The sequence below is a fragment of the Geospiza fortis genome, unplaced genomic scaffold (genome assembly GCF_000277835.1).
Source record: "Geospiza fortis unplaced genomic scaffold, GeoFor_1.0 scaffold237, whole genome shotgun sequence".
NCBI lineage: Eukaryota > Metazoa > Chordata > Aves > Passeriformes > Thraupidae > Geospiza > Geospiza fortis.
In genome coordinates, this window is record NW_005054319.1 from 7,274,102 (window position 1) to 7,298,072 (window position 23,971).

The 23,971-nt window shown below is 38.5% G+C and overlaps 1 protein-coding gene across 3 annotated transcripts in view; it reads right to left on the bottom strand.

The window, feature by feature from the left end:
- The window catches only part of CLEC16A (C-type lectin domain containing 16A), a 53,862-nt gene that overhangs the window by 10,610 nt on the left and 19,281 nt on the right, over positions 1 to 23,971 (bottom strand). For 2 of the 3 annotated variants that reach the window (XM_014306809.2, XM_031056507.1), the window contains exons 13-22: positions 23,352 to 23,474; positions 21,862 to 21,971; positions 21,351 to 21,395; positions 20,142 to 20,192; positions 19,305 to 19,433; positions 15,723 to 15,843; positions 11,307 to 11,458; positions 10,408 to 10,612; positions 9,530 to 9,697; positions 4,097 to 4,243 (exon numbers count right to left, since the gene is read on the bottom strand). In XM_014306809.2, coding sequence (XP_014162284.1) covers positions 4,097 to 4,243; positions 9,530 to 9,697; positions 10,408 to 10,612; positions 11,307 to 11,458; positions 15,723 to 15,843; positions 19,305 to 19,433; positions 20,142 to 20,192; positions 21,351 to 21,395; positions 21,862 to 21,971; positions 23,352 to 23,474 — 1,251 coding nt within the window. Of the gene's footprint in view, positions 1 to 4,096; positions 4,244 to 9,529; positions 9,698 to 10,407; positions 10,613 to 11,306; positions 11,459 to 15,722; positions 15,844 to 19,304; positions 19,434 to 20,141; positions 20,193 to 21,350; positions 21,396 to 21,861; positions 21,972 to 23,351; positions 23,475 to 23,971 lie in introns of those variants that run through there. The other variant, XM_031056508.1, reaches the window with a different exon arrangement.

Genomic DNA, 23,971 nt, shown 5'->3' on the forward strand with positions numbered 1-23,971 from the left:
AGCAACTGATGCAATGCTGTGGGACTGTTTGATGCAGGTATGAGTGATAACAAGTAAATTATTTTTACAAAACATTGAACTAACATAACTTTTCCCTGTGACACATTTTTGAAAGCTCTTTTGCTGTTTAAATATCAATATATCCTCTATGTTGTAACATTTTCTCTTAATGACCATGCAATTTGTGTTTATTTTGTTCTCATCTATCACTGTTTTATGTAAAAATTGGTGTCTATGTTCCAAGTCTTATTTCCGGAGACAACTCTGTGAAGATTTACAAGTATCATCTCAAATATATTAAACCCTGACCAGTTTAAATCTGTCAACAGACTGTAACTTAGGATACTATAATCACAAGTTCACAGTATAAAAAGCTGTGTGGTTTAAGATGTTGCTCTTAAGTTGAGGTAGTTTCCTTGAAGTCCAGATAGGCATCTCCCCTTTATCTAGTCTGGCCTTCTTGTCTGAAGTTCCAGAGCAACCCAGGATGCTTTTCATGCTCAACAGCTTGAGCAGGTGCCAGAACAAATAGGGGAGCAGGGAAGGAGGGGCAGAGAGGGGCACAGACATTTGTGTGTGTGTTCAAAATGGAATGGGAAATGAGACAGAGTCAAATGTGACAGATGGCAGCAGCATTCAGGGGCTACCGTGGGACATAAAACAGATTTTGGTAACTGCTTGCTGCTCATCACAGACTGGTTACTTCCTCCTCAAAGGAGCTACTTCACATCATCCAAGTCACTGCTGAGAAGCAGAAGAGGAAAGGCATTTTAGCTTCAACTGTCCCCAAGTGGTTAAGCTAAGGGAAAACCACTGCTTTACACAGAAGTGGGTGAATACCAGCAGCTGTTTCCATATCCCAGCTAAGTGGTCAGCAAGACCTGATACAACACAGACTGTGCTCATGGCACTGTCACCTCCTTCAGCAGAATTCTGTTCATGCACAAGCCCACAGAACAGCCACCTGCATGTGCCAAACAGAGCCCCACTTTCATGCCACATCCCTGGCAAGTTTCCACTACAGATCACAATTCCATGTAAGCTCTACAAAAGGGAGAATACTCCAAACTCACAGTAAACTGGTCAATCAGTTAATGCAGAGACACTGATCCCAAGAATGACACTACAGAACAGACACTGAGATTGGCAAAAAGTGTCAAAAGAGCTCAGGAGGTTGGAGAAAACCCTTCCTACATTCACACCTCCCAAAAGACCTAGCTCCAGGGAGTTCAGAATTCTCACTAGTCTGTAATTAGGACACTGAGACACCATCAGACACACTCAGCCACAGGTTTTAAACCACTTGTGTTCATTATTGCCTGCAACTACATGAAGCAGTTTGGTACAGACCAGGGTAGCAGCTTTGAAGAATTATGTACACTTACTGCTTTAGTCTGATTTTAGGAACAGTTTCTGTGCATTAATGAGATTCTTTTAGAAAGAACTAAACTATAAGATATGCTGCAACTATGCACCAAATACACTTCCAACAATAATAGCCAACATATTAGTCTGACCTGACCACTGGTCCTTTGAACAGCCACATACATGGCAGGGATTCTTGGTCCTAAAGGTCAGAGCAAATATGGTCCAGCAAAATCCCTAAGCCACATGCATACACCTCAGTACCAACTGTGCATTATTCTACTGCAATAAAATACCTGCTCATGCACATAAAGCCACTGTCTTCCTCTCTGTAACTGCCCTCTGAAGAGAACAAAAGTCATCCCAGCAGCAGGTTAGTGCAAGTTGCTGATCTGGGACTGGAGCAGCTGCTGCACATTGTCAGGTAAATTTCCTCTGACTTGGCTGAAGGGGACTGGGCCCAGCGGTAGGACCCAGAACTGGATCCCCACAGCTACATTTGCTAGAGCATCACATAAAAACAAATAAATCAAAGCACACCCAAAGAGAGTTTTCCTGCATGACACGTGACATTTTGCACATACTTTATGATTAAGTCACAATGAAGGTCAAGGTGGGCAGTTCATGCAACCTAACTGGCAAAGTGCATACTGAAACCAAGCACTCCAAAATACTTTTCCTCTGGTTTTGTTTTTTTTCATTATTTTTATCTTTATTTTTTGGGGTGAGGAGGGTAGGGAAGAGTTTGGTGTTTACTGTTGTTTGTTTTTTTTTTTTTTTTGGAAATCAATGATCAGCCTCCTGTCATCAAGCTTTTTAAAATGCAGAAAAACCAAACAATTTTATGTTACACAAATGCCAAGATACTGTGTAAGCAGACTGCAATTTTGTTAACTACAGTCTGTGATGATACTTCAATAATTCACTATCTTTTTATATTTGATGAGTAATTGTATGTTCTGGATCTATGCATTTTTTCATAGAAGCCACATTATGTGTGCTTGAAAGACCTCAGTCTGAAACAAAGCATAGTCTTGCTTGATATTTTTGTGAACTAGCTTGAATTGCTTATACCTACAGAAATAATATAGATTCTTTATTTTCATTTCCTTTACTAGTTTTCTCTTAGCCACTCTTGGTAAGAACCTTTAGCTGCATTTCTCTTTCTGACCATAGAGGATTCAAATACAGCAGAGGACACTGTACATGAGCCTTTTTACACTGCTAAGGAGAAACATGTCATCAAATTCATGTTTTCTTATAGTGCCAATGCAGCCTGAGAGTTCTGACAAATGACAGCACTTCTCTGTGCAATGACTACATATTACCTGGGCCATGGAGAGACTAGGTAACAGCAATCACTTGCCAACAGAGAAAATATATTTTTGAATAGATGGTATATTAAAAAAAAATCCAAATTTTATTCTGAAATTACACATATTGCAGGACTATTTTGACTATATGCTAGTCTCTCAAGGTAACAGATGCTTTTTAATCTAGAGTCTGGCTGCTAGAATGCTTTAAATATTTCTTGTTCCTTAACTTCATCAGCACCCTTTCATTACCCTTTCCAGCAGTATTTCTTGCAGGGACACTCACTTTAAACATGTAATGCACGTTGGTCTGCTGACACTGTTCAGTGAAACCTAAAAACACTCAATACCTAAAAAAGTTGCATCATTTCCTGTAGGACTGCAACAAATTTTAGATATAGATGGGCCTTCCAAATAAAGGCAAAATGGCGTGTCTTAGAAGGGATAGCCAGAACAGCCCTCTAAAGGAATGATCAACATCAGAAGTGACCATTAAAATGAGGGCTTGCTTGAAAAGGTCTTGAGAATCAAGTTACCTCTATTGTTTTATAACCAAAATGAGGTAGAGTAGGTCACTTTGAGCATGAAAGCATTTCAGGATGCACCCTTGTCTACTCTCCAGCCTGAGGCTTTGCCTCACACAATTTGCACTCAGAACATTGCACTCAGAACAGACACTGCTACAAGATTCTCTACAAATACTACATAAAAAGGAGGAATAATGCATCAAGAAGTTCTAGTTTAAGCAGACCCACTAAATATACTGACCAATGCAAACACATGCAACCTACATTTGTGAAAGTTACACTGTCAGTCTGCTTATATTGCAGCCTCTTCTGCACCAATGAAACAGCCTCCTGAAATGTGGAGGTGTTCAGCCACAAGAGCGTTATTGCAAAAACTTGACAATATTAACATCCTAAATAATTATTTTCAAATATTTCATATTTGGCCCATTGTTACAAATTAACCTGAGGATCAGATAAACACACAAAAGCAAATGTCACCCAGTTCAAAAAAAGATTCTTCATGTGGAAATCAACTTATCCCCTATGGTGGAAGGCTAACAGTTTACATTACAGATTTATTCAAAGCAATACTTCAGTTAAAACAAACCACTGACAAAAAAAAACCCCTCAACATTCTAAACTGCTTGTGCTAGGAGAGAAGTCAGACAAGCAGGACATGATTTCACCAGTACTTAAAGTCTCTACTGAAAGAAGCCAAGTATTTAGAGCTCCAGAAAGCGCAAGAGATCATTGCAATTTATACCACAATTTACTTTTAATTGCCTTAGTTGATTAAGTGATCTAAAACAATAAAGCCCTACTCTTTGAATCCAACAACACAGCAACTTAATTTTACTATGAACTGCTCTGTATCCCTTAGTGCCTAGGCTGAAGGTGGTGAGTGAATACCTGCTGGGCTCTGAGCAGCAAAAGGAGTGGATGTCGAGCTTGCAGTCACTGAGTCACAGCGCCCTGTACTGCCACTGCCACTGGAAGGGGACGGTGACGAGAGTGGGGATGCATTGTGCTGATTTATGCACTGGGCTACAGCAAAGCCTGCAAAACAGGACAGTGAAGTTCACAAGTTAAATATCAATCTTAGAAGAGTTAAGCTGTTGAACAAATTGGGAAAGGGTAAAAGCAAATCCTGGATCAAGGTGATGCCAACCTCATGTAGTGACCCAGAGGATGTGCCCTCTCCCACCTTCATCCTGGAAACCAGAAAAGTCTGAATGTACCTTACTGAAAACAGGCTGCAAGTGCTCATCAATGAATAAGGAAAGAGAGTTAAAGGGATTCAAAGCATTTTAAAACTTAGGATTGCACAAACAGTCAAAACATACCAAAACTCTTCTATTTTTGATATAGTCAATATATTCACAGGTCACAGACCTTAACATGATAAGGAAAATAATTAAGTCAAAAGCGAACAAAAAACCCTCTTGGATAGAAGACCTACATTTTTTACTAGATGTAACTTCAGAAAATTTTAATCAATCACATCTAATGCTGGCATTGAATTTCATCCAGCCTCTCACAAACTAAATTTTTTCCAGTCTGAAGACTGGAAAGGTCTATACAGGGTCCGACGGCACTTCTTAGATGAGTCATTTTCTGGCTTCTAGTGTAATACTTCTTCAATCTCTTTGCAGTATAGCATCCTTTTCTTTCCTAACCACCTTGCATGCATTCCTTTCTCCTTCTGTAAGTACACACCTATAGCCACCTCTTCAGGTTTTGCTAGCAAGCAGCTTTTCAGAAGTTGATGCACTTTTTACAGCAAAAGAAGTGTCTTCACCACAGGCTGTAGGTCAGGTACAGCACATTTCTGCTTCTGTAGCTCTCCTCCCTCTCTCCCATGGGAAAGTGCTAATGCACAAGTTTTTTTTTGCAGTCCTGTGAATTACTGAAAGTAGCCACAATGTGGACTACAAAACACCTAACAATACTCTAGTTGCTACCTTCACTGAACAGTCAACACTGAAAGGGAAAGTATCTGACAGTCAGGTAAGACTGAAAACACACCACACACTTCTTTATCCTTTTATACAGGGAATCTCCCTTGGCAGTGAATGGATGATTCACTCAAAGAATCTCCTATATGTGGAAGGTGCTGGTGCCATACAGGACACAGCCACCCAAAACTCAGCTTAAATGGACACGTTACAAGAAGCTCTGAAAGCTCTGAAACATAGATATGCCAAGTCAGGAAAATGCTGTTAGCAGCAACACACTGACAGGCTGTGCTGCACGTGAAAACAACAGTGAGGAAAGCACAGAAGAAAGCTCACAAACATCTGTCCTGTTAATAATGTTACTTGATCTGTAGTCCCACCTCCTACATTCTACCTCCCACGCTTACCCAAGAATTAGACTCAAAACCACTTGCAGAAACACAATGCCACCTGAATTTCTGTAGCACTGCAGCATAGCTTTAGATAGGTATCTAAATGTCATTTTTACCAAGTTAAATTACATTCTTTATGTTCAAGATGAACACCGCTTGAAAGAACTAAATCACTACCAAGGCAGCAGAGATCTCCTTCAGTGAAAAACAAAGTATTTGGTAAGGAGCTAATTGTCCTATAAATGTAAATAAATCCATGCATTTTATTTCAGAAACCAAACTGATCGATCTACAATCATTTAGGCAAATTAAACTGAATTTACACAGTGATGCCTGACAGTCTGCAAAAAGTTAACCACAAACTGAACCACCTCAAATGTGAAAGACTTCCATATGTACCACGGGACCTGAGTGCTATAGCTTTTAATCACAAAAAATGTATATTAGATTTTTCATACACAGTTCATAGTTTGAAATACCAGTTAGGATGGGGAAACAAGGAATAACCAGTGGACTTGCGACCACAGAAGTGAGGCAAAGCCAGCTGTTAATATGAATGAAATTAAGAACAGTCCCTAAAGCCCCTGGTACAGAAGACCTTACATCAAGATATTTAACTTCCCTTACAGTGCTGGTAAAAGCTGCACCCATCCAAAGAATTCTATATCCACAGAGTTTGCACTACAAGGGAGAAGAGACCTTCCACCCTCACCAGAACAGCAGAAAATGGTAAACAAGGTCTCCCATGACTGTCATAGGGAAAACTGGTCTGATTTAGCAGGATTGCCAGCCCAAAGCTTCTGCAAAACAGCATTCATGGATTCATGTCCTTACACAGGACTATTTGCTTCAAAATGACCTCAACGTATTTTCTCTCCCCAAACAACTGCAAAGGAAGAATTTTAAGTGTGCTAACGGAAGCTAATTTAGATAGGAAGGAAAGGTAAGCCTAAATAATTCAAAATACTGTAACTGGGAAACTACTGACCAAGAAAAAAAATTCTTATCAGGAAACTCCTGTAGGAAATACCTGCAAAGAAAATGTGAGCAGAATTAATCATAGCTATAGGAAGCAAAATAACAGTCAGGAGGTTTATCTGCTGATGACAAGAATGTTAGTTCATATTACACAAAGGGTTCCAAACCTATGGATGATTTTTTCCTTCAGACTTTAAAATGAAGATGGTTATAACTTGCTTGCCACGCTAATGTTAACAAGTTTTTCTCCTACTTTTTTCCTCTCAAAACCTTATTATCATCGACTAAGATGTTAACAATGGATAAAATAGTAAGAGAAATCTATTGATTTTTGAATCTTTTGCTTTTCAAAATAAATTTACTTAGTAGGTAAGCAACCACACTTGTTAAAATATTTAGATGTACCTTTTGCTGGAAATCGTTAACATTTCCCTTAAGACATGTTGGGCATATAAATCTCAGAATAGAGCTGATACTTGAAACTAATTCTTGAGTTTGCTTGAAGAGGAAGTCATTATTTATTTATTTTCAATAGAAGACCTTTGTTCACAGGGCCCCTACCAAATCTGCTGGTTTCTTTAAAAACAGTGTTCTTCATTTACACAGATCGCTTCAGAAGTACAATATGTTCATACATAGCTAATAGATGAGATGGTGAACAGTCCAGCCAGCTACACTATCTCTAAAATGCTCTAACATTCTAGCAAAGGTCAGAAACTTAAAATAGACCTTGGAGTATACTCAGAGCCACGACTTCATGATGGTAAAATTGATCAAGTGAGGGATTTTGCTTACGTCGTTCTCTATTGAGAACTGTCCAGTCCAGCAGATGATCACAGCATGTCCCTGCACTTTTCATGGGGGGGATGTTCTCAAGCATGGTCTGTGACATTCTCATCACCTTTCACTTGTCCTGCACAAAATCCAGTTTCAAGCTATAACAATCCTCACCCTCTTTCCCCCAGACACCAAGATTTAACTTTGCACTGTGGAACAACGAAAATGAAAGCCCAGTTTGACAACAATAAGGGAACACAGAAGTTAACTGCAGGCTCTCTAGTGACATATGCAGAGCTTTATGTAGGCATCACAAGAGAAACTGAACCAGACAACTGCAATGAGTGTTCTTGAAAATTCTAAATTCATTGACAATAGGAATTAGGGAACTGAACAGCTGTATCAAAGTTCACAGACTGAAACTCGCAGGAGGAATGAAAACATTGATATGAGTGTTAATTTCTTAAAAACCATGCTGGATTGTACAGCACTGACAGCCAACATGGTCCTAACAAAAGTAGTAATTAGTCTTCTAAAAATGTTGCCAGAAAAACACCTCTGTTTTAAATCTACAAAGGACATCATCACCAAGGGAAAGCATAATTTGAGTATAAAAAGTACAACCAAATTAACTGACTGTGCGAGCTCTGCAGAACTCAAACACCAGTTGGAGCTGTAACAGTTAAGAAACACAAACATGAAGCCAGTAATTTAACTGCAACTCGTTCAGTAATTTTTTCAAAGCCACAAAATTCTCCTCTTGAAGTAAAAATCATTGCAAGCCTGATTAAGGGATAAACACAAACAGATTCCTATAAAAATCATTAGGAACAAGGAAAGCTTATTCATTCCTCAGCAAAGATAAGATAACAAGTGCATATTTGATACTGGTTTTGTAATCAGATGTAAAAACAGGATATCAATCCATTTTTATTATATTACTACCTGTCATAAAATGCACTTCAAAGATGCTGTACTTGAAATACTTCAAGTTGCGTGCCTCATTTCTTATGCTTTGTATCAAATAAAAGCTTCAAAATACTTTTCCCTCTGGATCTGCAAGTGGAAGTCTACATTTCCTGGATCAAATAAAGGATGTAATTGCTTGAACAAACGACTATGTTGCATCATCCCCAGTATTCCCCTTCAAATTAGTAGGTGAAGTCATTAATTAGGAACACAAGTGCATTCTTAGAGAAAGCTGAAACAGTAACACTGGACTCTTTACAACCACACCTTTTCCATGGAAGTCTGGTCAAATAAGGAAAACACTCCCCTCACACAACATACATTTGCCTCTGAAACACCTGACTGACAATACCTATGGTTTTATAATTTCTGTTCCCCAGTCAGGACTCAGGTAACTGAGCTCCAATTCTAAAGCAGTAAAACATCTGCATTCTAAGTAATTTGAATTCTGTGCATTTGAATTCTGAATCACATTTAAAGAGAAATGCTGAGTTCTGTGAAATGACTGGCAGTAAGTGGTAATGAAATCTTTTGTATAATACAGCACAATTAAGTACTTTCAAGCAGCATGAGATTTGCCTTTAAAATGACTCAACCCAAAAGGAAAAACATCATCTGGAAAAGAATTTCTGCAGAGAAGTCAATTTGTGAAACAAGACAATAAAGAGATAAAAAAGCAAAGAGCTCATTGATTTAGAATCATTCCTTTAATCCCATTTCCAAGCTAATGTTTTAGGAGTAGCTGTGGCCCTTTTCTGTCTTGCTCACTCTGAGGGAAATGAGGCAGTGCACAACATTCCAGCTGTTTTCACAATCCAGCATGAAAACATTCATAACCAAATTAAAGGAGGAAATACACACAACTGACTGGGACTACTCATAGAATCTAAATGGGATGTGCTGGGCTGCAGCTCCAGAGCTGTGTCCAAAACCTATAACTTCAGTTGAAGGCTGAACAGGAAGATCCAGATGTGTTGCATAAATACTGACTATGCAAAGCATGATTTAAACTAACTTGATTTGTAAGGAAGGCAAGGTATTAAGACATCTGGGAAATTGCCATGGAAGTATTGCTCACAACATATCCAGAACACACACCCAGGTATTATTTGTTTCTCTCAAGAGTAAATTTTGCCATAACCCTCATCCTGGAGTTGTGTGCTCAGGAACACACCACAAAAAGCTTTTCACTGCTTGTACAAGTTACAGTACAGTTTTTGCAGACAGAAACCACAAAGCAAAACCTGCTTGTTAATGAATGCTAATCTTACCTGGGACTTTGTCAACAGATGCAAAGACAGAGCGCTGCACTGTTGGGTCACTGCTCCCACGCCGGGACTGGTCATAGAATCTAAATGGGAGGTGCTGGGCTGCAGCTCCAGAGCTGTGTCCAAAACCCATAACTTCAGTTGAAGGCTGAACAGGAAGATCCAGGAGAGCTATGTTTAATCACAATTGATAGTTTTTGTTACTCAAATACATAAAAGGAAAAAGAAGTGACAAGAAAATTGATAGTTTGCTCAGGACCTAAGACTAAACTAGATTTTAACGTAACTTGCTTTCATTTGCCTCTTAATTATGGTTACAAATGCACTGATAAACTAAAGAGTCAGGGCTTCTGGCAACCTTTTCTACATTGCTGTCTACACCACATTCACACTAGGGAAACCTCAAAATTTCAGCGGAGAAGAAAAAAACCCCAGGACTACAAGAAGCCCCTTTAACTAAAAAACTATAGGAGTTATTAACAATAAAAAACCCCTTTTGTTTTTCCCTGCAGAAATAAAATAATTCATTAGTTACAACAGAACACTGCAGAAAGCCATTTAAAGAGACAATTGGCTTTAAGATGGAAAATAAATGCCTCTGCATTACATTCAACCTAAAATTTTTAATATCAAGTAGATTGTAATATCCTCAAACTTGCTTTGATTTTTTTTTTACACGAAGCAAGTCATAGCAGTGTGACATACCCACTTTATAAATTCTAAGTTAAATATGGAAGTAAATCTATTCCTTGGAAACTCAGCCCTGTTTTAGAGCCTTCTGTGGCCCACCACTCCTCAGTGCGTCTCAGCCTGACGTTACAGAGTGACTTGCCATGACAGCCAAGCGGTGCCTCCCAGAGCCATTTCAGGACATCACTCACCTGCTATTCTCTGCATTTTGGTGCGCCGGGCCTGGATGCGGCCCTTGGCCAGGCGCTGCTTGGCGATGATGCAGCGAATGTGATCCGCAAAGATGAACGTGGCCTGCAGGATGGGGAAGGGCTTCGAGTGAGGGCTGGAGGCAGGCTTGTGGATTATTATGTTCAGGGCTCTGCTGTCATCCTCTACTCCGGTCACCTGCATATCCTAAAGAGAAGCACAACGCAAATAGTTAAAGTAAGCTTTTCTAAACAACAGATTAAATGTTAACATTGAAAGAAAATACTATGATAATGTTCCATTAAAGCTCTTAAGACAGTTTCCGTGTCAAAAAGCCCAACAAAATAAAACTAAACCAGTCTCTGCAAGTTGTACAACTTGGATTTACTTCTTCAGAAATCTGTATTCATAGAGATTGAGTTAAATTATTTGAGCACAGCAAATTTTCAGGAAAGACAAATAGCAAAGGTTACATCAAGAAAGAGACAAATGAGAAAAACTTCCTTAGATAAGCACAAATAATTTCGAAGTTACAACCTGTCACCTTCTCTACCTGTGTAGGAATATCAAAACACTAAGTGAGCTCATTAATGTGCTACTTGAGTAAAGTGCTTGGAACACAATCCTAACCAGATGTGACTTCAGGGTTCATACGAGCACAGCCCAACAGATGTTAAGGAAGTTACCCCATCTGCAATTGTGTCTCTGGTTAGCTACCTAAAATTCTTCAGAAAATCAGAATTGTTTTAAAAGGCAGGAAGCAGAAAAAAGACCAAAGAAACAAGGAAGCATGGTACAGAGCTTAACTATATAAGCTAATACTGGTATTACTATTTATCCAACATAAAACGTAGATTTTCAGCTCAGAAAAGCTGGCCACCCAAACTATAACTTCCCTTACCTGCAGAAGGCCTGCAAACTTAACTACTCCCCATCCAAGTCTGGCAACATCTGGTTCAACCAAACTCATCTGGTAAATATCCACAGCCAGGAATCTTTGAACTTGACCCCCATCCTTTGTTACGACTGTACAGGCAATCAGATCGCTGTTATCTAAAGGAAGGAAGGAAGGAAGGAAAAAGGTTACATAACACTGAAGTTCAGGATTCCAGGGCGTGGGTATTCTACATAACAGAACATGTTAACATATAAAAATATAACAACCTTGACAACACATTAAAGCTTAAAGCTTCTATTCACATTTTTAATAGATATTTTAACTTCCCTATCATAGTTACATAGAAAGGGCAGGAGAGATTTTAACAACAGTGGTTCAGACATACAAGTTAAATAGAAGATGGGTACTATATACACCTTGCTTTCTCTTACTACCTTCGTTATCTTTCAGAAAAAAGCTCCATTTATCTCAGAGTGGAATTGCAAGAGTGCTGATGTCTCTCACTATGTGAAGTCTCAAGAAATCTTGTTAACAACCACAGCCAGACCCCAACACCACTGCAGGCCATGACTTCTACCTTGTAACAAACTTTGTCTCCTGACACAAGCTCCTTTTCTACAGGTCTGAAACCTATGCTGGCTCTTGGACACACTTCAATTTCAAGATTATTTGGACTCTCCAGTTAAATTGTAGCAGTGTTTCGACAATGTTTGATATTTCATTGACTTATACTGAACAAACATGGCCCCCCTTACTCCAGGAACCCCTCCAACAAACCCCAAAATACATTCTCCACTATTTCCTCACTGCCTGTTCCAGTTCAAACCCACTATTAATGAAAAGGGACTAAATTACCCTGTTCTCACCAGCTGAAATATACCAAGCAGCCCTTAAACTGGCAGTGCCAACCCCTAGCAGAGCTCTGCTAACTCTACTAAAGAGTTGCTTTTTCCTTTGCTTCATACTGATACTTTCATTCATATTTTTGATGCACACAGGTCTTTTCCTCTCTCTCATCTAGTACAACTTACAGCAAGTAAAATACTGTGAAGGCTATACAAAACAGTAGAACTTATCCAGCTTTCTAAACAAGCATTTAACACCATTTTTCATACTAGAAACATCTGCAGGATAAACTACAAGCGGAAGTGTACAGCTCTTCACAGTGGCAGGTCATATAACTATAAACAGCCATAAATTACGGTCAGAAGGTGGAAGAAATTTTTTTGTGCAGCAGATTACCCGGAGATGTTGTGGAATTTACATCACCAAAGCTTTTCAGGCTTCAAAAATCAAACCAACTTCCTCTTCCCCACAAAAAAACCCCCAAAACACAAGTGAGAGATCCTTTCCAACTAACATTTCTATGAAGCTACCAATTACCCTTTACCAGCAGGATCCATTCAAAATTCACTGGGTGGTAGGAAAGAAAGGCATGAAATACAGAACCCTAACACAATTAAGAGGATAATTAATGCTAACCAGTGTGAATCTACTGTTAGCTTTTGAAATCTGAGAAAACAAGTTTAATCAATAAACGCAATACATACAGGACATGATTCAGTTACCATGAGAATTGATTGCATTAACCTTCTCACAGCCCTGGAAGGATCAAGAAATCCATAAAGGATTGGCAAATATTACTGTAAGAACCTGTGGAGGATTTATTCCTGTTTAGAGAAGGAGCTGTGACACCAGGCAGAACTGGGTATTTCTTATTTTGGTATGCTTTATTGCTTGCCTCTTTTATTCTTTAACCAAATTAATCCATCAACACAGTTATTTCTGTTGACTTGAATTTCTGGAGCAGTCCTGCTCTTCTCAAGACATGAAATGCTTGGTCTGGGACTCCTTCAAACAGGAGATGTCAGGCTGATGACTCTTTTGGGAGATTCTCAACTAACAGGCCACAACACCAAATGGAGTTGTGGAGTTCTCAAACACTAGTTTTTGACCAGTATTTACGAAGTTTTTAGTGCAACACTAAGCAGGTTAAAATACCTGCTGTACAAATTCAACTGCCCACATACAAAAATGCCCTACTTCAGGAACTCCAAGGGCAGAATGCTTTCCAGAACAGAAAGTTTTTATTTTAGACCTGACAACACCTTGATGTAAGGCATTACTGTAAAAGTCTTTAAATGAAACAGAAAGGAAAGTTACTCATTTACTAGGCAACTGTTACAGGAATCCTTTGAGCCTATACAACCGAATGTAGTCCATTTACATGACTGTTTCTAGTTCACAGCTGCTGAAGAGTCAAACTGTCATCCTTGATGACAAAACAGAAGAGAAAGTGTGGTTAAACACATTTTCAGTGAACTGGTATAAGAATACTTACAGCTATGCTATAAAACAGCTAGAGAAACCCAACCACATTCAGATGAAAATATCAAGCCCAGTAAACTTCAGTACTATTCTAATTTGGTCTGATTACAGTGAACCACAGGCTGAATGGCTTCCTGGTGTGACACTGCTGCAGAGAACTGGAGTGCCTCTTCTGAGATTAACAGCAATGGCTAATTTCTCCTCATGCAAAATGAAGCTTGTAACCAGTTTGGACACTACACCTCCATTACTTGGATCCAAAATTTCTGTGAACTTCCTCCAAGAAAAACCCAAGTTTTAGGAAATACAGCCAAGGAAGGAGAGTTCACAGACCTCAGCTGCTTGCAGTGCTGAAGATGTAAATTCAGGGAAAATAGTTGTCTGTGTTTATAAAAATATTTGCCTGAAAAGACTGTATTGTAAGAAATCTTTATGAATATAACAGCTACTCAATATGGTCTAAATGCACCTGATCTGCCTTGGGGCTTGATCTTTAATGATTTTATAATTTCCAGTCATCCCAATACCAGAAATTATCTGCAGACATTAAAAGCTCTTACAGAAAACTTTTAGCCCTTTGTATGCACAGCTGGCAGCCCAAGATAAGCATTAGGCTGGAAATAGTGAATGCAGCACCTCCCACTCCACAGGAAGAACTCTTCCCAACAGCAGGCAGCCCTTCTGGGATGATATCCAGCTTTACTAAACAAGAAACCAACCAGTCATGGATCCACCTTGTTCCCATGAAGTACATTTAGTTCAAGTTAGAGGATGTGCCCCTGGTTATACATCTGTACCACATTCTGGGTTACTCTCTTTGCCACAAATATGACAAACTGTCCTGGACAGCTTTTTTAGCTGACCGCGCTTTGAGCAGGGGGGTTAGACTGGATGATCTACTGAAGTTCCTTACAACCTCAATTATTCCATCGTAAACTTTTCTAAAATCTTTTTTAAAAAACATTGACTATGATGGCCTTTTAAAGCCTGCTCACTCTGTCTGCCAAGTATGCAAAGAAAGTTAACTATAATGTTACTTTTTTCTGTTTCAGCAAAGAAATAACAGCTTTAAATATATCCTCATTTACCTCTTGGCCATGGCATTCAAAACATGAACAGAATCCTGTTACCACCTGAAACCAAGCACTGAGGCTGTTAATTTGAGCTGCCAGGGACTTCACACAGTGAGCTGCTAAACGAGACTGAAAACACCTCCAGCTTCACAGGCAGTCTAAGTGAGACAGTTACCACAAAATATGGAATTGCTTCAAAACTACTGACAGTAGAAAAACACTGCAAAGTAACAGTAGCTGTAATACTGGTGACAGCATATCCAGCAGTATGGAATGAACCTTTTGTGGAATTACCTGACTCTCTGTTCATACATTTATATATATTCATATATACTGCTGACAGCCTTGTAACTACACCTAAAGGTTCACATTCAACATATGTGCATCAAAATATTAAAAATGTTTCTTTACAAGAAACTTGGATCTCCCTCATCAAGCTCACATAAAACATCATCATTACATTCAGGCAAAAGGAAAAAAAGAGCTATTTTGATACAGTTTTGTGGGATTTTTCCAAATCAAAACAGTAGCTGAAACCATTACTGGATCATCTTAACCTCCACTCCCCTCTTGAAATGATTTGTATACAAACAAGCATAAACACTGAAGGCATCTTAATGTTCCCAAGAATTTTAAAAGCCTTGTATTAATAGAGATTGAGGAAAATTTGTTAAATCAACAACACCTCCAAAGTGATATTTAAAAAAGACACACAAATGTAATTTTTTGGGTCATGCTTTGCCCACTGCACAGTCTCCTCCCAAGGTATGGCACCTATGCAATCATGTGCACCCTGTGTGCTTCGTGCCAAAATGCTGATATTCTCCTGTCTCTGTTGCTTGGGCAAAGACTCCAACTGCAAAATACATTTTTATGCTACAACACACAGTTGAACCTCAACACCGTGCTACTTCAATTCAGGTAGTTTAAGTAAGAACAGCAGGAACAAGCAGTTCAGGAGAAAAAAAAGTCAGTAATTTTTGTATCAGACTATTTAGGAAATTGAGGGGCTACTTACTCAAATCCAGAACATCATCTGCCTTTATCAGATCTCCCTCCCTCGTGAGTGGTAGCTGAGTTTCCAGCTCACCTTGCAAGTGCAGTGACAGTGAACGGAGCATAAAGAAAACTCTGATTGCCTTGAGAAATTAAAGAAAATATTATCAGAATATTTTTACACCCAATGCTACATACTTTAACAGAATCTTACAAACATATACTGGCTTTTACAACTCCCAAGTTTGCTGTCCTGTAGTAAATCTTTTTAATATATTTAAAATTGAAATTAAAATTTTAATACCTTTTACATTGGAAAAGTAGAATGTAATTTCCAACCTAGTTAAAAAGAAGACATGAAAGAAGCTGAAACATGCCATTTATTTTCAGTGAAGAAGAAGCAGCAGAGCCTTTGTCTCACTGGCACACTTACACAAATTGTGACTGACAGGGAAACAATTACAGGAGCTGTTTAAGCAAAAACAATCTTGGAATATTTTTATTTAATCATTATTTAAGACTGATTGTATTTGCAATACTTCTATGCTATAGACACCTACACAACCAATCTTCAGAGACTCTCATATTGGGAACTTAAAACAGTAATAACTTTTCTGGCCAAGTCTAGCTAACATGTCTACAGTTAAGAGAGAAACAGAGGGGATTTCTGCATTTTAATTTGCTGTTCTCACTAAAACTAGCCACATGTAACTTTCTCAGAGCACTCAATTTATATTCTCAGAAGGTCTTCATCAGGGCAAAGCATTCTGAAAGCTGTAACAGTCCCAAGAAACTTTCAACAGCTGCTCTGTGAAATGAACATGCTAGTTCTGATTTACAAATTCATGACATATGGTATGCAAAGACCCAGAGTGTCAAAGAACAATCATTTTATTAGCCACATTTTGAAAGGCACCATTTAGAATCCTCTTTCCCTACAAGAACTGCATTTTCAGTACAGCAAATGAAAAATCATTTTTTATTACTTCCGGTGTTCTGCTTTTTAAGAGTTTCCTACACAGTAATTCTGTGGTGTACTGTAAATTAACTGCTGCTTTACAGTAACAGCATTGAATTCATGAACAGCTGCAGTGCCCAGAAACTCCCAGATTGCAGGAAGTACTAGGAAAAACAAATCTAAAGTGCTTTAAGGGAAAACTCTTCACTCCTCTATTTTTAAAATCAACAGAACAGTGGCTCCTGTGAAGTAGAACTGTGAGTGTTTGAGCTCTCTACTGGCAGTGCTTCCAGGAATTTCTGGCAGAAAATGGATGAAGAGAGGGAAGCCATGTATCAGGCTCTTCCATGAAATGACCCCCAAAGCAATGGCTTTGGGATGCAGTTGAAATTTAACAGGGCAATATCATTATGTGGAGCAAAGGACATCAAGGCTATCTAACAAAAATATGATGATAATACTATTTAATTCATGAGAACAGAGTCACTTTAGAATGTGAGATGATCACTCCCATTTAGGCAGGCTGCATTCTAATGTATTGTGGATTTACTGAAATTATACAGGATTACTATAAAGCAGTTTCCCTACCAAGTGCTTCAAGAAGAATTCAGAATATTTCGTTTAATATTTGCCAAATTCAATCACGAACAGGAAAATCTTGCCATTTTTGGTAACCCAAATATTAAACCCAACAAGGTTTTTGTTTGGGTTTGTTTTTTTTAATTTGGAGGGCAATTATCACTCAACTTTCACTTGTCTGCCCCCTCAAACCTCTTCCTCCAAGACTGCATTAATTTTTATCACATTCATTTCCTACAAAACTGATGACGCTCATCTCCAAACATGTAATCGCATTTAGTTCAGAATAAAGTACAGGAGCAGAAAATAAAATTAGAACTTTAGCCTTTGCAAAAAAAGCCAAAATGAACAAGAACATCAGATGAAATGGAAACTGTGCTGTGCTTCCTACAATACTGACAGCCCACAGTCGGTTACCAATATCAATATATTGTGCCTAACATATTTTATCAGATCTCAACAAAACAAAGGAAAAGTTCTGTGGCCTAGAATTTTTTTGGCTGACTTTCGGTTTTTTGGATAACTTGGAATAAAGATGGATTTCTACCTACATTAAAGTATTATTCACTGTGATGCTGATTTCCTCATCTATATGCATGTTCTATGTGCAAAGAAACAGCAATTTGCAGGGAAGCCTACCACTATCTTATTATATTCCAAAGAAAGTGTTCTTAGTAATTCAAAAACTTCTCGCAAAGTGAGATTTTTGAGGGCTTCTCCTAAAGTTGTTAAAGAGGAGAAGAGCTGCCACAGGGACTTTCCACAGCAAGGAAGTAACATCCTAACAGTTCAGAACTCATAATCAAAGTTCATTTGCTAGTGAAATAAAACTTGAGAACTTTTTTTAATCGTGTCAGAGCATGCTCAGAATCAAATATTTTTCCATTTGAAACCATCCTTAGAACCTCAGCAGGTTGAGCGGCAGCAGCACAGGAAACGAGGAGATACCAAACCCTGAGAGCAATGTGACCGGGGAAGGAGCACCAACAAAGAATCATTCTGGGAATTCTTGATCATGACAGAGACCCTGTCATCCCAAAGGATCAACAGGATTATTTGTATTGATTTTTTTATTTCCACCAAGAGAATTTAAGCTATTCCTTATTTAGCACATGAAAATCCCAGAACAGTCATTTCCCACTAATGTGCATTTCTAAGTATCTTTCTGTTTAATGCCTCAGAGAATTTCAGGAAGCATTTCTGCTTTCTAAGAATAATACTTTTCAAAATGACTCACTGTATTCTATCCAACAATTTATTGTGATAACAAAAGATTCGTGGCTTCTAAGCAATGAAAACAAACCTTCTCAGAAGATTGCTGGAAATATGTTACCGCATAAAATCATTATTTGGGAAGTGCTGTTCTCTAAGTTTCTTTGCATTCATATAATTGTATTATCTAAGTATATTCAAGTACCCTTGAAGGAAAAAACATATCTCAGATTTACTGAGAGTGCAAGGCTTCCGGGACACACCCAGATAAAGGCCAAGAACTGATTAACCAAGAATGGAAATGAGGATGTTGTCATTCAGGTCAGTATCACCTCTACAGATTGTGTCAGTCACAAAAATAGATACTTTGCTGGTTCTCTCTTAATTCTAAAATCTCTATGACAAATTACCCTGGCAAGATGAACTCCCAAGTAAAATTAAATTTTTTGCCACGTCTAGAAATATGAGCAATACAAAGCCAGCCAGTCTTCCATGGAGATTCTTACTATAGGAATATAATTGAGATAGCAGATCACAAAAGAAGCTGACAATATATTGAGTGTCATCAAAATGCCTTTGTATGTAGCTTTCTGTATGGTCTGAAAATTTAAACCCCAGTGCAAGAACATGTTGTGTTGACTAGACACAAAAAATCAGAGAAAAAGTTTCTCCACTGGGGGAGGTAGTTATTATAGATACTCTACACAGATCTGTCTTCAGCAAGCTTTTATGATTTTATGGATGAAGCTTCCAATCAAGCAGTTTTCAAAGAAAAGCATTTGTATTCCTAGAATTGCTCAATGATTTTGGCATCACTTTGTCACGAGCAGATGGAAGGAAAACAGTCTTACTCACTCTTCGTGTTCTTTCTACATCCCCACAAGGCAACCTCTTCACAAAATCAATCCCGGTCAGAGGAGTCCCCGTTGGGGGCAGCAAGATTGAGGCATCCATCATCAAGTATTCTACATTCATAGGTTTCATCTACAGAAGTATTTCAGCACTGGTTAGTATATGGAACAAAAAGCATTTGCCTCTAGTTTCAAATATAACTCATTGCTGTGTATTTTAAAATTCTGAGAATTTTTAATACTGTGTCTTATTTAAGGGCCTTACATGCAATCTTTCATTTAACTCCATGCAATCTCTCTCATTGTTCCCAGACACACTGTCAAAGTTTTCATACAAATAAAACACAGGAAAAACTCCAGAAGATTACAGAAAAGGTATTTGCAAATACTAAAAACAAAATTCTGCCAGGTTTGATTTCAAGTTTTGACTTAAATTTGTGGTTACTTCAATCACAAGGAAGTTTCTCATAACTTTTTCTCTCCAAAAGGAACTTTCTCCAAAGAGAGAACATGCTGAGCTTCAGACAGGTATAACAAGATTTTCATATTGTTTAGGGAAAAATAATAAATCCAGTGTCCCATTTAGTAGGCTGAAACAATTTTTGTATACTCAATTTTATAAGTAATGCAATTTTATTAAATAAAGAGCGGTGAAGCTTCACATAAATAATTTATGTAAGTACACACACAACTTCTCAGAGACAAAAACACCACCCACATTTTGTTATCCTACTGCCAGCAATAAGGACCCCAGTGTGCTCAGCAGCTATTAGCACTTTTTCTTATTCCTCTGCTGTATCTGGGTTTAAGGATTTGCCAGGGCAGAAGAGATCTCACTTACTGTCATAGTCCTGTATTCATCTTCAAACATATCCAGAAAGATTTCTTCTCCCTTCCAAAGGAAAGAACATGGACATGCCATGAGCCTTGCTGTTTGGGGCTCTGTCAGGTTTGTTCTGTACAGTATCTGTGAAGGGAGGCCAGGGCTGCAGGGCACTGCTGAGCCCTTCAGCAGCACTGCAAACACCTCTGGGAAAACACATTTAGCAAAGGGAGAGATTTCTCTGCAGCCCCTGCAGGATCATGGCGGAGCAGGTACCAACACTACAGCAGGCAGATGTGCTCTGAAGGACCCACATTGGGGCAGAGGAAGGTGTGAGGAGGAAGGAACAACAGACAGAAGCTGTTCTGGGCTGACACCAAATCCCTACTTCCCACTGCCCCTGCACCACTCACAGGAGGAGAAGGTTGGAGAGCCAGGAATGAAGCTGAGCCTGGGAAAAGGGAGAGCTGGGGGACAGCAGTGTTTTAATCTTGGTTTCTCACTATCTAAATTTATTTTTCTTGGTAATAATTAATTTCTGTGAAGCTGAGACTGTTTTGCCCAAGACTGTAATTGGCAAGTGACCTCCCTGTTCTTTATCTTGACATGATATTCTATTCTCCCTCCATCCTGTTGAGGAAGGGCAGTGAGAGAGCAGCTGAGTGGACCTCTAGCAGGCAGCTAAGGTCAACCCACCACAAGTTACTTATTATTGAGCAAACATCCTTCAAGAGAATTCTAAGAAAAACAGGAAGATATTTCAGACACTTGAAATCTGTCACGGATTTACTGCTCCTTATATAGAAGTTAATGCCTAGGGCTAAAAAATTTAATTTCTTTCACAGTTTACAACACACACGTAAAAGTAAAAAGCTGCAAGGGTTTCCAATAAGAAAAAAATTAGACAAAACTTTAGATCTTCATTTCAGATATGATACAAACAAAAAGTAATGTCAAAATCAAACTTATTCCACATTAGTGTCAATGATAAACTTGATCTCCAGTACAAACCCTCTGAGTATTCCAACAGCCCTTTGTGACATAGGTCAGGGTGGTATGGGAAGGGTGGAAAGGAGAGAAATTCCCCAAGAAAACACTTCCTTCTCTACCACACACTTGGAATTTCCATCTTAAAAAAGGTGCTTCTTTGGTCACTATGTAAAGACTGGGCTGCAGATATTCCCCATATGTAAAGGACTTTTTTCTTACAGCAAGTTGCATATTTACCTTATAGAAACGGCGAAGCAGATGAACACTTTCCTCCCTTGCACCCTAGGAAAGAGAAAATGCATTTCAGGGAATACACTTACTTATTAGTCACATACAAAACCCACCCAAACACTCATACAGAACAGACTGTCTAATAATTCATGGCCTTAATCCCGGAATTTGATAGAATACAGTTCTTGCACCTATGAAAATGCAGCTTATTTGAGTTTATTATTTATTATTTCAAAGGCACTTTTCTTTACATTATTGAGATGGATAACATACAAGTATCAGAGAGACAATGAAACAAGAAAGTGCTGGAGAACTTACAAGTTAAAATAGCAGAGATGAGAACAGAGCATAAGTTACGATGTTCACAGCACAGAGCTACCAATGCAAAGATGTTCTAGAAGCTCAAATTTCACATTAAGGCTGATTGCAATCAGAAATGAAACAAATTTATTCAACTATACTCCAAGACAGAGACACCAGTAATGCAGTGACAGGGAATTTGAAAGAAAATACTCACCTCAAGACAATCAAGGTGAACACTTTTTATGATCCTGCCATTTTTGGAAAACACAAGCTGCTTCAGCAATAGGCAGCCAAGTTCTAAAGTTGCCAAACGAATTTTTCCATCTGTGAAAAGAAATTTCAACATCCAAAAATGTAGCAGTCTAGTTACAGCTCTTGTAATCATTCCATGTTCTTAAATGTTTCTACTCCTCCTGCAATCGTCAAACTTTGCTCCTCTGTCACGGCCCCATCAGACAGGGATGAGTGCTGGTGCTGCCTCACTATGCTGATGGCTATAAAGGAAAAACTGGAAGAGTAATTTAAAGCAGGAGAAAATTTAAAGCAGAACCATTCAATAAGAAGGCAAAGATTAATACTATTGAACAGTAAGCCCAAACACTGGATTTTGCTGACTTTATCAATCTGCTGCACAAGTTGAATTACTCTAAAATTACAAAAGGATCACCGACATTTGGAATGGATGAGGTTACAAGGTGAAAGGAAGCTTTGTATATAGTACACTAATAAGGCACAGCTTTCCCTTGAAAGGAGAAAAGGAGATGCTCTACACAGTATGTAGCAAGTTGAATAAAAATTCCCCTATTTCCATCCTTCCCCAGCACCTCCCTCCTCAGACATGCCTTTATTTAAATAAATTTATTTAAATAAATACATATCCTCACTTGCACTCCTTCCTGCTGCTGCAGGTACCAACTCTTCATATATAAACATGTTTTTCATCTCTGACACATCAGCACAAGTCAATATGCTGTAGAGCAGTTTTGCAAGTCAAACAAACAGATTTTTATTCTACAGACATTCAAAAATTTGATAGTGTGTCAGTTTCTGGGGAAAACCAGTTCTACCCATTTAAAGGTTTAAGGGGGCAAGGGCAAGGAGGAGAGGTGTGGCTTGAACCAAAATCATTTTCATGGAATAGGTCATGGAATATTGTAACCCTCATTTTACAAAAAACAAAGGAAGAAAAAACCCCACGTTTTCTACAGAACAGCACAGAACTGAAAATGCAACCTGAAATAAAAAAAAACTTTGAGAAAATTTGCTACCACCTAGAGCTGACAGACAAAGGACTGCTATGAGCAAAGCACACCACCATAGTTTTCAAGATTATTTCTCAACTGAAATTATTTCTACAAGCAAAGGTGAGATAGATCATATTTTCAGGATGAAATTCATTAACATAAAACCCCTCAAAATCTCAATTTTTGTTTCTTCAAAAGTGCAGAAAGTAGGAATTAAGACAACAGATCCTTGTATAGTTCTGAGCATAAAAACAACTACTCAGCACAGATCCAGAATTTCTAATTCCTCACCAACCAAGGAAAAGACAATAGTTGTCTTTCACAAACCATATCTACATACTGCTCGTCAAACAGCATGCTGAACAGTCACTTTCTCCTCAAAGACAAGAGGCTAGGTAGCTTTTTTCTATCTTCAAAAATTGCACCTCGGAAAGAAAAACAAACCCTGGAAAAGCAATACCTGGTTGTGCAGCATAATTCATTATCCTGATGAGCCCTTCTGCAAGGACATGATTGTACGAATTTCTCTCTTCAGCATTTTGAGCTGGAAGTTGAATTCTCTCCAACTTGACTGAGTCAAGTCCTTTCATGGGGGTGAAAGAAAAAAATGCAAATTAGAAAACAGGAGTGTGCTCTGAGGCAAGCATTTAATAGACCACAGCAGTTTTCTCAGAAGAGAACAATTAGCAATAGGAAACTAAGCAAGATAGTTTTGACTTTGTATGATAAGGAACAGGAGGAACAACAAAGACCAAACACATTGATGAATGCCTGAAAATTCTCAGCCTTAAATGGAGCCTACTGGGTGGCAACACTCAAATCTCAAAGTGGTTGGTGAAATGCAAATGATTTTGCTGTTTCTGAAATTCTCAGATTATTTGTTTGTATCTAAATCAAATCAAAGTCAAGTCATACATCTGGAGAGCATAATGGCTAAAGGGGAGAAGATCAAAGTCTGATTTTAAATTCGGCTTTGGTAGTTAGTTAAGTAATCTGCTCATATATGCTTAAACTAAATAGGAATTTTATTTTGTAGTAGCCCTGTTTAGTATCCTCCCCAACACAAATAGAATTTTCGCT